Below are 13,567 nucleotides of genomic sequence, written 5' to 3'. Positions count from 1 at the left end.
TGAAGTCCAGTTGTGTTTAATTAAGCTGATGGGACTTGATTTGGAAAGGCACACACCTGTCTATATAAGACCTCACAGCTCACAGTGCATGTCAGACCAAATGAGAATCAGGAGGTCAAAGGAACTGGCCAAGGAGCTCAGAGACAGAATTGTAGCAAGGCACAGATCTGGCCAAGGTTACAACAGAATTTCTGCAGTACTTAAAGTTTCTAAGAGCACATCTTAGATGGAAGAAGATTGGGCCTTGGTGAGAGAGGTAAAGAAGAACCCCAAAATCACTGTGGCTGAGCTCCAGTGATGCAGTAGGGAGATGGGAAAAAGTTCCACAAAGTCAACTATCACTGCAGCCCTCCATCAGTCGGGCCTTTATGGCAGAGTGGCCCGACGAAAGCCTCTCCTCAGTGAAAGACATATGAAATCCTCCATAGAGTTTGCTAAAAAACACATGAAGGACTCCCAGTCTATGAGAAATAAGATTCTATGGCGTGATGAGACAAAGATAGAACTTTTTTTGGTGATAATTCTAAGCGGTATGTGTGGAGAAAACCAGACACTGCTCATTACCTGCCCAATACAATCTCAACAGTGAAACATGGTGGTGGCAGCATCATGCTATGGGGGTGTTTTTCAGCTGCAGGGACAGGACGACTGGTTGTCATTTACGGAAACATGAAAGCGGTCAAGTACAGAGATATCCTGGATGAAAACCTCTTCCAGAGTGTTCTGGACCTCAGACTTGGCTGAAGGTTCACATTCCAATAAGACAATGACCCTAAGCACACAGCTAAAATAACAAAGGAGTGACTTCAGAACAGCTCTGTGACCATTCTTGACTGTCCCAGCCAGAGCCTTGACCTTAGCCCAATTGAGCATCTCTGGAGAGACCTGAAAATGGCTGTCCACCAATGTTCACCATCCAACCTGACGGAACTGGAGAGGATCTGCAAGGAAGAATGGCAGAGGATTCCCAAATCCAGGTGTGAAACACTTGTTGCAGCATTCCTAAGAAGACTCATGGCTGTACTAACTCAAAGGGTGCTTCTACTCAATACTGAGCAAAGGGTCTGAATACTTATGACCATGTGATATTTCAGTTTTTCTTTTTTAATAAGTTTGCAAAAATTACTACATTTCTTTTTTTTCTGTCAAGATGGGGTGCAGAGTGTACATTCATAAGAAAAATATGGAACTTTTTTGAACTTACCAAATGGCTGCAATGAAACAAAGAGTGAAAAATATAAAGGGGTCTGAATACTTCCTATACCCACTGTATATGGTAACCTATTTGTTGTGCACAAAGGTGTCCGTAGCCCTTAAGCTGAGTGATCTTTGAAAGAACCAGTACCTGTTAACCATGGATTATAGAGGACACTGCTTTGTGCTGACTTCCAATACATATAAAATAGATAAAAGATAGAAGTTCTTTATACTATCGCTTAGTTCCTTTTCATAAAAAAAAAATACAAAACCTACTTTTTCACCAAAATCATGGCTTATTTTTACATGACGATACTGCTGTGCTCTATGCTAGATGCATGTATATAAATTGTATGAGATGGACACCACCTAATAGCAATGTCTTAAAGTTAACTTTATGAGGGTCCACTGAACATGAAACTGCAATAACAATAAATCTGAAAAACAATAAATCTTCAGGAGCGTGGTCCCGGCCGGTGACACACGCTCCCTGAGTCTCCTTCCTGGTGTAGCACAGACTCACCGAGCTCCGTAGTCAATGAATGCAGTGCCGCGTCCGGCTAGCAGGACCTTGGGTGACGCAAGGTGTCACGTGGTATGTCGGGACCAGGCTCCTGAAGATTTATTGTTTTTAAAGCTGCTGCAAGAGTGTGGATTTAACACAGCAACAACGGCATTCAGTGAAGGAGGACAAATAGAAGATCCCAGGGATTTTATTTGTGATTTCAACATCACCTTACAGATAAGGTAAAAACAACAATTTAATTTGCTATTTGAAGAATTCACTTTGTGCATGTGCATGAACAGTTTTAACTTAGAATATTCGTATTGCACACAGTGGACCTGAATTCGGAGCCTGTATTTGTATGAAAATCCTGTTCCTAGAGGATTTTGTATACATTTTTATTAATCAGCTTTTTCTATTCGCCACGACAGCACCCACTAGAGAGAGGGGATCCGCCCCTAGGAACAGGAAACCTACAGAGAGATAAAAGGGGCGGCCCCCCTCGCTCCTCAGTTGGTTTCCTGTTCCTAAGGGGAACCCACAGAGAAGACTCTATGGAGTTGTTAAAGAAGAGGAAGACTCGCCTGGATGCCGCCGGTGCTGAGCGACAGGGGCTCCAGAGCGAGTAGACAGAGTCGGGGGTTCCTGCTGGTTCCCCCCTCATCTGCTGCGGTCTGCTGGGAGGCCTGAAGTCAACAACGATCTCCCTGCTGGGACATCATTGTAGGGGATGACCGGTGGAGCGGTCTACCTGGTCTGACCCGGACCTGAGCCAGGTAACGGTGCCCTCCGGATGATGTGGAGCGGTCATCGACTTTCCCCCGGTCCCTCAGGTATGGCGGCGACATGGTGCGGGAGTAGCGCTCTCGGAGACTGCCGACAGGCTGCAGAGACACCGGCGCATGCGCGGTACAGCCGAATCCCGGATGTAGTCCCCTGAACCTCGAGGTCGGCGTTCTATTTCCGGGGAAACCGCCATGTTGGATTCTTCTAGGCGGTTTTTGTCCCCCTGACGCTACACTGGATCTGCAGGTAAAAAAAAAAAAAAAGGGAACGGCAGGAAAGGGTGTGGTTGGAAAAGTCCCTGCACTATAAAGTGCATTTTGGCAGTGCAGAGAGCGCGCTATCATGTCGTCCCAAGAGGAAGTCTGTGAGCGCCCTATGGAGGAGCCACTAGTACCCGGTGGTGAAACCAGAAATAGGAGTAGTGGACACTCGAAAAAGGGTGACTCCACTGACAAATCGGGAAGGAAGTCGTCCCGTTCCACACCCCAGGCCAAGCAAACCCAGCAATCGGTATACAGATATACTTCTGGGTGAGTGTATATATAGCTTCAGGGAAGCTTATATTGTTTTCCTCTGCTTATGTTTTTTTTTAGGCAAAGAGGATGGGGAAAACCAAGCACAAACAGTGTGCTATATGTACTGAGCCCCTGCCTGACTCTTATCTTAAAAAGCTGTGTCAGGCCTGTATAGACAGCACCTTGCGGCAGGAGGAGTCCGTTAAGATGAATGAGATACGGCTTATAATTCATGAAGAGCTTCAGTCGTTAGGAAGTGGTCCCTCCGTAAATATTGAAAGGAGAAGTAGGAGAGTGTCCTCACCTAAAGCTGACACATCAGCAGAGAGTGGGGAGGTTGACTCAGATGTCTCTCAATTGTCTGGTTCATCAGATGAAGAGGACTATGTCTGTTTTCCTACTGATGGTGTTAACAACTTGGTTAAGTCAGTAAGGAGTATGATGGGGTTGTCTGAGTCAAAAGAACCCCAAACGCCACAGGAGGTTATGTTCGCTGGTCTCTCTCAGCGAAAAGGCCACGTATTTCCGGTAAACCAGGCCATAAAAGACCTCGTTAAAAAGGAATGGAGTAAGGGACAAAAGGGGTTTGTGCCAATATCCTGTAAGAGACGCTACCCCTTCGATGACGAGGATTTAAATTCCTGGGCTAAAATACCAAAAGTTGATGCGGCTGTGGCGTCTACATCTCGCCGTTCTTCTTTACCTGTGGAGGATGCAGGTTCTTTATCCGATCCCATGGATAGAAAATCAGACGCACTTCTTAAAAAATCGTGGGAAGCCTGTGTCACTGCTTTCAAGCCAGCAATCTCGGCCACGTGTACTAGCAGGTCTATGCTAGTTTGGCTAGAGCAGCTGCATCAAAATATCAAGAGTGGCGTGTCCAGGGAGAAATTACGTGCGTCTATGCCCTTGACTAAGGGTGCTGCGGCTTTTATATCTGATGCCTCTGTAGATTCTCTCCGCCTGGGGGCCAGGACAGCTAACCTCTCCAATACTGCTCGGCGAGCATTATATCTAAAGAACTGGAAGGGGGATGCCCAGTCTAGATCCAAATTGTGTGCCATACCCTGTCAGGGTGAGTACCTCTTTGGAACCGTTCTGGATGATATACTCACTAAGGCGGGTGAAAGGAAGAAGGGGTTTCCTAATCCCTTTGTTCCTTCTTACAGAAGGGCATTCAGGAAGCCATCATTTGGCAGAAAAGGAGGCTTTAAGGACCAATGGAGAAACAAAGAGTTCAGGCAAAAGGGCAATTTATTCAACAAGTGTCCCTTCAGGCCAGCAGAAAAATTCCGGGAACCCTATTCCACCAGTGGGCGGTAGACTTCTGGGATTTATTAATCAGTGGAGGAAGATAACTGTTAATCCATGGGCCATAAATTTGATATCTTCAGGCCTCACCCTAGACTTTATCCGAACACCTCCGGACTCCTACCTGCTCACTTCCCTAAAATCCAGACTACAGCAAGAGGCACTGGAAATTGAAATTAAGTCCCTTTTGGCTAAACGGGTCTTAATAGAGGTTCCGTCGTCTCAAATAGGGAAGGGGTTCTACTCCCCCTTGTTTCTGATTACTAAACCTGACGGATCCTTTAGAACTATATTTAATTTAAGGAAGCTGAACACCTTCATTAAACCCAGAGCATTTAAAATGGAATCCATTCGGTCAGCCATTAAAAATTTGTTCCCTAACTGTTACATGGTAGTACTGGATCTTAAAGATGCTTATTACCATCTTCCTATACACCAGTCACACCAGCAGTTTCTTCGGGAAGCAGTTTTTATAGATGGTCAGGTTCGTCATCTACAATACAGGGCAATGCCTTTTGGCCTATCTATGGCTCCAAGGGTTTTTACTAAATTGCTGTAGGAGGTAATGTCCTTTCTGCGATTAAAAGACACACTGGTCATTCCATATCTGGATGATCTCCTACTTGTAGGAAAAAATGCCTTACAGTGTGAGCAAAGGTTGGAGGAAGTGGCGTTTTCTTTACAAACGCTTGGCTGGATTGTCAACTGGGAAAAATCCAGACTCCAACCTGTTACTTGTCAAAATTCCTAGGACTCCTTCTGGATTCAGTTAACCAAGTATGTTGGTTGCCTGACGATAAGAAAGCTTCCATAATTGACAAAGTGGGCTTACTACGTTTTTGATTGCTATCTCACTGAGAAGTGCCATGTCGTTGCTAGGTTCACTGACTTCATGTATACCTGCAGTTAAATGGGCGCAGTTTCATACCAGGCAGCTCCAGAAATTTATATTACAGGAGGACATTAGAAGTCGAGGACATTTGGATCAGACAGTTTTTCTAACGTCAGAAGTAGTACACTCCCTTACATGGTGGTTAAATTGGGAAAATCTGTCGAAAGGGGTACTATGGGTTATCACTCCTTCTAGTGTAGTGACCACAGATGCTAGTCCTGAAGGCTGGGGGGCACATTTTCGGGATCAGGTGGTTCAGGGTCTTTGGTCCAGATCAGAATCTGATAAACCCTCTAATGTTAAAGAATTAAAAGCCATATATTATTCCCTACTCCATTTTCTTCCCCAGCTACGAGGCTCTCACACAAGGGTCCTCTCCGACAACACCTCTGCGGTGGCCTATCTGAACCATCAAGGAGGTACACGGTCAGACACTCTCATGGAAGTCACATCAGACATCATGATGTTAGCCGAAAATCATTTGGTGTCCTTGTCAGCGGTGCACATCAGAGGCATAGACAACTTTCGTGCCGATTTCCTCAGCCGTCACACCCTTCATCAAGGGGAATGGATGCTCAACAGGAGAATTTTCAGATTGATAACAACCTGGTGGGGCATACCTCAAATAGACCTATTTGCAACAAGGTCCAACCGTCAGGTCAAAACATTTGCTTCTCTGTGCAGACTAGACAACCCGGACATATTCGATGCACTTCAGGTGCCATGGACATTCGACCTAGCTTATGCATTTCCTCCATGGAATCTATTACCCATAGTAATAAGAAAAATAAGGGAGGAAGGGGCAAGAGTTCTGTTAATAGCCCCATTTTGGCCCAAAAGGCCATGGTTTTCATGGCTCAGGGCGATGTCAACTACAGACCCTTGGATTCTGCCTCAGACCAAGGACCTGCTGTCTCAGTGACCGTTTTTCCATCCTTAAGTAAAAGGCATGAATCTGACTGTCTGGAATTTGAGAGGCAATTATTAAATCTAAGAGGATTTTCTAGTGGATTGGTAGATACCCTCATGAAGAGTAGAAAGCCTTCTACTACCAAAATCTACGTAAGGGTCTGGAGAAAATTTCTGGAGTTCCATAAAACACAACTTTCTTCTGAGGTGCCTATATTTTCAATATTAGAGTTGCAAAAAGGGCTTGAATTGGGGCTCTCTGTAAATACTCTGAAAGTTCAAATTTCAGCTCTAGGGGCTCTCTTCAGTTATGATACCGCAGGTGATAGGTGAATATCCTGTTTTATATCTGCATGTGAGCGGTCAAAACCAATAAATATACCACAGGTGCCTCAGTGGGATCTAGGTTTGGTCCTGGATAAATTGACACAGAGCCCGTTTGAGCCTCTACATACAGCCTCATTAAAGCACATCTCGTTAAAAACTATATTATTAGTGGCATTGGTATCTGCTAGAAGAGTAAGCGATTTACATGCCTTATCAATAGATCCTCCATATTTATCTGTGACACCTGATAGGTTCTGAAAACAGACCCATGTTATCTCCCTAAAGTGGCCACTAGTTTTCATAGATCTCAGGAGATCTTATTACCTACCTTTTATAAAGACCACTCAACTCCAGAAGAAGTAAGACTTCATACCCTAGATGTTAAAAAGGCTGTTCTAGCCTATTTAGAGATAACTAGGGACTGGAGGAAGAGTAGGGCTCTCTTTGTGTCTTTCCAGGGTAAAACCAACGGTTCCAGAGTCACAAAGAACACGCTATCACGCTGGATCAGAGACTCCATAATCCTAGCGTATAAAGCTGGAGGAAGAGATCCTCCGATGCATGTAGGAGCACACTCCACAAGAGCCTTGTCGACTTCCTGGGCAGAAAGGGCGAACGTACCAATAGACCTTATATGTAAGGCTGCAACCTAGTCTTCGCCTAGTGCCTTCTATAAGCACTATAGATTAGACCTATCTGCTGCTTCTGATCTAACCTTTGGGGTTTCGGTTCTTGACTCAGTTAACCCACCCAATTTATAGTCTCTGTAAATCTCTCTAGTGGGTGCTGTCGTGGCGAATAGAAAATACCGGATTACTCACCGGTAATGCTCTTTTATAGAGCCCACGACAGCACCCATTCACATCCCTCCCTTTTCCTTTATTTAGTTGCACGTGGTGCCTTGGTAAGGAGATATAAATAATAGAATACTACAATATAAGGTTGTAAATATGTATATACAGGTCCTTCTCAAAAAATTAGCATATAGTGTTAAATTTCATTATTTACCATAATGTAATGATTACAATTAAACTTTCAGATATTATAGATTCATTATCCACCAACTGAAATTTGTCAGGTCTTTTATTGTTTTAATACTGATGATTTTGGCCTACAACTCCCCAAAAAACCTGTCTCAATAAATTAGCATATTTCAACCGTCCAATCAAATAAAAGTGTTTTTTAATAACAAACAAAAAAAACATCAAATAATAATGTTCAGTTATGCACTCAATACTTGGTCGGGAATCCTTTGGCAGAAATGACTGCTTCAATGCGGCGTGGCATGGAGGCAATCAGCCTGTGACACTGCTGAGATGTTATGGAGGCCCAGGATGCTTCAATAGCGGCCTTAAGCTCATCCAGAGTGTTGGGTCTTGCGTCTCTCAACTTTCTCTTCACAATATCCCACAGATTCTCTATGGGGTTCAGGTCAGGAGAGTTGGCAGGCCAATTGAGCACAGTAATACCATGGTCACTAAACCATTTACCAGTGGTTTTGGCACTGTGAGCAGGTGCCAGGAAGCATGAAGTGCTCCAAAATCTCCTGATAGCTAGCTGCATTGACCCTGCCCTTGATGAAACACAGTGGACCAACACCAGCAGCTGATATGGCACCCCACACCATCACTGACTGGGTACTTGACACTGGACTTCAGGCATTTTGGCATTTCCTTCTCCCCAGTCTTCCTCCAGATCTGGCACCTTGATTTCCGAATGACATGCAAAATTTGCTTTCATCAGAAAAAAGTACTTGGGACCACTTAGCAACAGTCCAGTGCTGCTTCTCTGTAGCCCAGGTCAGGCGCTTCTGCCGCTGTTTATGGTTCAAAAGTGGCTTTACCTGGGGAATGCGGCACCTGTAGCCCATTTCCTGCACACGCCTGTGCACGGTGGCTCTGGATGTTTCCACACCAGACTCAGTCCACTGCTTCCTCAGGTTCCCCAAGGTCTGGAATCGGTCCTTCTCCACAATCTTCCTCAGGGTCCGGTCACCTCTTCTCGTTGTACAGCGTTTTCTGCCACATTGTTTCCTTCCAACAGACTTACCATTGAGGTGCCTTGATACAGCACTCTGGGAACAGCCTATTTGTTGAGAAATTTCTTTCTGGGTCTTACCCTCTTGCTTGAGGGTGTCAATGATGGCCTTCTTGACATCTGTCAGGTCGCTAGTCTTACCCATGATGGGGGTTTTGAGTAATGAACCAGGCAGGGAGTTTTTAAAAGCCTCAGGTATCTTTTGCATGTGTTTAGAGTTAATTAGTTGATTCAGAAGATTAGGGTAATAGGTCGTTTAGAGAAGCTTTTCTTGATATGCTAATTTATTGAGACAGGTTTTTTGGGTTATCAGGAGTTGTAGGCCAAAATCATCAGTATTAAAACAATAAAAGACCTGACAAATTTCAGTTGGTGGATAATGAATCTATAATATATGAAAGTTTAATTGTAATCATTACATTATGGTAAATAATGAAATTTAACACTATATGCTAATTTTTTGAGAAGGACCTGTATGTCTGAACCTATTAACTAAAACCTGGCGGCGGTTCCTCCTATTCTCTGTAAAACAACTGAGGAGCGAGGGGGGGCCGCCCCTTTTATCTCTCTGTAGGTTTCCTATTCCTAGGGGCAGATCCCCTCTCTCTAGTGGGTGCTGTCGTGGGCTCTATAAAAGAGCATTACCGGTGAGTAATCCGGTATTTCTCTACCGAGGGTGTATACAGGCGCAAACTTTTTTATTTATTTAATTTTTAACTTCTGACAACTTTGTGGGGTTGCCCTGTTTGCAGCCGTATACTACCGATACCTCTCCTGGCACGTGTGCCTACCTATACGCATATACTGTATATGAATTCTACTATAGTTTGTATGGAAATGATGTAGAATAATATACATATTGCTATAATTTTAATGCAGTGTTATTGACAAATTATAAATGTTATTCTTGGCAGATGACGGAACCAGCAGCTCAGAGGGACATCTGATATTTTCAGATTTTGCAGCAGATGATCATAGTATCACATCACATGCATATGAAGAACATGAAATTTTCCCAGATACACCTCAAGTCCTTCTTAGGAATAATCTATCATCTGATCCTTTTCAACTGGTCCTTTCTTCCACTTCATTAAAGGAAAATATGAAAAAGCAAAACCACAAAAGTACTGATGAACATGAAGTACCTCACACAGGGGAGAAACCATTTTCATGTTCACAATCTGGGAAATGTTACAGTATTAATTCAAGATTTCTATCACATCGGAGAAGTCACTCAGGGAAGAAGCTATTTTCATGCTTAAAATGTGGGAAATATTTCAAAAGGAAAGCACATCTCGTTTCACATCAAAAAACTCACACAGGGGAGAAGCCATTTTCATGCTCAGAATGTGGGAAATGTTTTAGTGAGAAAAAAATTCTTGTTACACATCAAAGAACTCACACAGGGGAGAAACCATTTGTATGTTCCGAATGTGGGGATTGTTTTAATCAGAGATCAAATCTTGTTAGACATCAGAGATCTCACACTGGAGAAAAGCCATTTTCATGTTTGGAATGTGGGAAATGTTTTATAGATAAATCCCATCTTCTTACACATCATAGAACTCACACAGGGGAGAAGCCATTTTCATGTTCAGAATGTGGGAAATGTTTTATTGATAAATCACATCTTGTTAAACATCAGAGAACTCACACAGGGGAAAAGCCATTTTCATGTTCAGAATGTGAGAAATGTTTTATAGATAAATCACAACTAGTTAGGCATCAGAGAACTCACATATTGGAGAAGACATTTTTATGTTCAGAATGTGGGAAATGTTTTACCCGGAAATACGATCTTGTTAGACATGAAAGAACTCACACAGGTGAGAAGCCACTTTTGTTTTAAAGCATTACATTGTCAACTTGTTAAAGAAAAATTACAAGTTATAATCAAGTAAACTTTCTTTTCTACAAGAGAAAGGGAAAACAGTATAGAGCACTAAGTGATTATTAGAAAATGTACAATGCTCAAAAAAATAAAGGGAACACTAAAATATCACATCCTAGCTATCACGTAATGAAATATTCCAGTTGCAATTGCAAATCTTTATTCATTACATGGTGGAATATATTGAGAACGATAACACATAAAATGATCAATGTAAATTGAATGAATATCCCATAAACGTCTGGATTTGGAATGACACTCAAAATCAAAGTGGAAAATCAAATTACAGGCTGATCCAAATGGAAATTCCTCAAAACAAGGAAATAATGCTCAGTAATGTGTATGTCCTCCACGTTTATGTATGAGCTCCCTGCAACACCTGGTCATGCTCCTGATGAGGGGCAGATATTCTTCTGAGGGATCTCCTCCCAGACCTGGATTAAAGAATCACTCAACTCCTGGACAGTCTGTGGTACAATGTGGTGTTAGTGGATAGAATGAGACATGATGTGCTCGATTGAATTTAGGTCTGGGGAATGGGCAGGCCAGTCCATATTATCAATGCCTTCATCATGCAGGAACTGCTGACAGACTTCAGTCACATGAGGCCTAGCATTGTCATGCATCAGGACCCCAGGGCCCACTGCACCTGCATATGGTCTTACAATGGGTCTGAGGATCTTATCCCGGTACCTAATAGCAGTCAGGGTACCTCTGGCTAGTCCATGAAGTGCTGTGCAGCCCTCTAAAGAAATGCTTCCCACACCATTACTGGCCCACTGCCAAACCGGTCATGCTGGAGGATGTTGCAGGCAGCAGAACATTCTCCATGGCATCTACAGACTCTGTCACGTCTGTCACATGTGCTCAGTGTGAACCTGTCTCATTCATGAAGAGCACAGGGCATCAATGTTTAATCTGCCACTCTTGGTGTTCTCTGGAAAATCCCAAGCACCCTTCACGGTGTCGGGCTGTAAGCACAACACCCACTTGTGGATATTGGGCCCACATATCACCCTCAAGGAGTCTTTATGACAGTTTGAGCAAGCACATGGATGTTAGTGACCTGCTGGAGATCATTTTGCAGGGCTCTGACATTGATCCTCCTTTCCCTCCTTGTACAAAAGAGAAGGTAGCGGTCCTGGTGCTGGGTTGTTGCCTTCCTACAGCCCCCTCCACTGCTCCTTGTGTACTGGTCTGTCTTCTGGTATCTGCACCATACTCTTGACACTGTGCTGACAGAAACAGCTACCCTTCTTACCACAGCTTGCATTGAGGTGCCATCCTGGATTAGCTGCAATACCTGAGCAACTTCTGTGGGCAGTAAACCCCACCTCATGTTACTGTACCTGTAGGGTTGAGAGCAATGACAAAATGCAAATATGACCAAAATAACAGACAAAAAGGATGAGAAAAGAGAAATGGTCTGTGTTCACGACTTGTAGAACCACTCTTTAATAGGGGTTGTCTTGCTAATTGCCTATCATTTCTACCTGTTGTTTGTGCCATTTGCACAACAGCAGGAGAAAGGGATTCACAATCATTGCTTCATAACTGAACAGGTTTGTTTCACAAAAGAGTGATTGGCTTGGAGTTACATTGTGTTGTTTAAGTGTTCCCATTTTTTTTTTGAGCAGTGAATATAATTACTGATGACCATTTGTTCTAAAAAAAAAAAATACAATCGTGATGTCTATAAATAATTTAACATTTTTATGCACTAGGTAGCCTTTAATTAGCTGCCTGGAGTCCGTTGAACCCTAATCGAGTTTGTTTTGTTATATTTTCTCAAGTATGGAAGGTTGGTAATCGTATGTCTCAGTAGCTTCCTAATTTGGGCACCCCTTTGTCTTTAGTGGCGCTGCGTCAACTATACAAAAAAATCCAAAGCCTTTCTAGTGCTATCCGCTATGCATCATGATAAAGTTACATAAGAAGCTGATAACAAGATGCCCGAAATAATAGACTTTTACAATAAAACCAAGGGTGGCATTGATACAAACTTTAAACTGTGCAAAACGTAAAACGTTGCTTCGAACAGTAAGAGATGGCCAGTGGTCATATCTTTTCATCTCTTCAATGTATCAGCAATAAATGTTTGTTATTTATAATATGAATAATAAGACTAAAATTGCCCTAAGAGAATTCCTTAAACTTTTTTGACGAAATTTATAAAAGTATGAAACCAGAAATTGCCAAGTTTCCTGAAAAGGCATCTCAATGATAACAGAGACTTCATTTCTGGAAGTGGTTCGATGTCATTTGTATATGAGATTTAGTGACTGAAAAAAACCCAAAAACAAATGTGATTATTGCAAGAAATGTATGTGCAACGAGCAACATAAGAAGACATATATTTACTTGTTTCTTCTAAGAATATAAGTAGAGGTTGTAGCATGGCTAAAGGGTGTCTAATCGACGGGAGGTATATATCACAGAGAAGGCTTGTCGCTGTGATGTGACCCGGAGTGTTTTCTGTAATGCTCATAAAGTAATAAGGAATTGTGTAGTATATTTGGGTCCGGGTTACGGGTAGCTATGAGAGATGGGAGGGTCTGGCTACCCATATACCTCACCCCTGGGTAAGGGGCATAACCACGCCTGTCTATGTTTGTTGCAGGACCTGTGGTGAGGTCACAACCACATGTCTAATCATGTGACAGGTACCTGGGTGTGGTTTCAGGCCACATAATGAAGGTGTGTTTGGCACATGTGGGTGAGTGTTTGGAAGTCTGTCAGAGTGGACACACTTCCATGTGTCTTGGCTGGACACTGCAGAGTGGCTTGTGTGTTGGACGGTTCCAAGTGGGGACAGACGTCCTGGAAGCACACAGAGACCATATTTAGGCTGGAGAGCCTACGTGCTGGACATGGCACAGCCTGTATGCCTACAGGTCTGAGGGAGAGCGGAGCTCTACTATGGACACTGAGGACTTATCCGTCTGATGTAAGACTGTTTACCTTTGTTTTGCTGACTTAAATGGTTTATGGAGTGAATAAACCTACATGAACGCTGAAGAGAATGTGCCTCCTGTTTCCTCCTATGCACCTGAGCGAGTGAATCCCTACAATTGGTGGAGAATGCGGGCATTGATCCAAGGAGCACGTCTTGCAGCGCTGGCTGGTCTGAGCCAGAAGATTGGACAGTCTTGAAAAACCGTGAGTAAAAACTGACCGGGGTCAGTGAGAACTGCAGT

The 13,567-nt window shown here is 43.3% G+C and overlaps 1 protein-coding gene across 1 annotated transcript in view; it reads left to right on the top strand.

The window, feature by feature from the left end:
* LOC143768154 (uncharacterized) overlaps positions 1-13,567 on the top strand; it is an 84,345-nt gene that overhangs the window by 50,412 nt on the left and 20,366 nt on the right. Inside the window, exon 7 of the mRNA XM_077256842.1 lies at positions 9,394-10,321. Coding sequence (XP_077112957.1) covers positions 9,394-10,321 — 928 coding nt within the window. The remainder of the gene's footprint in view (positions 1-9,393; positions 10,322-13,567) is intronic.

The sequence above is a fragment of the Ranitomeya variabilis genome, chromosome 4, assembly GCF_051348905.1.
Source record: "Ranitomeya variabilis isolate aRanVar5 chromosome 4, aRanVar5.hap1, whole genome shotgun sequence".
NCBI lineage: Eukaryota > Metazoa > Chordata > Amphibia > Anura > Dendrobatidae > Ranitomeya > Ranitomeya variabilis.
This window is presented reverse-complemented; position numbering and strand designations above follow the sequence as displayed.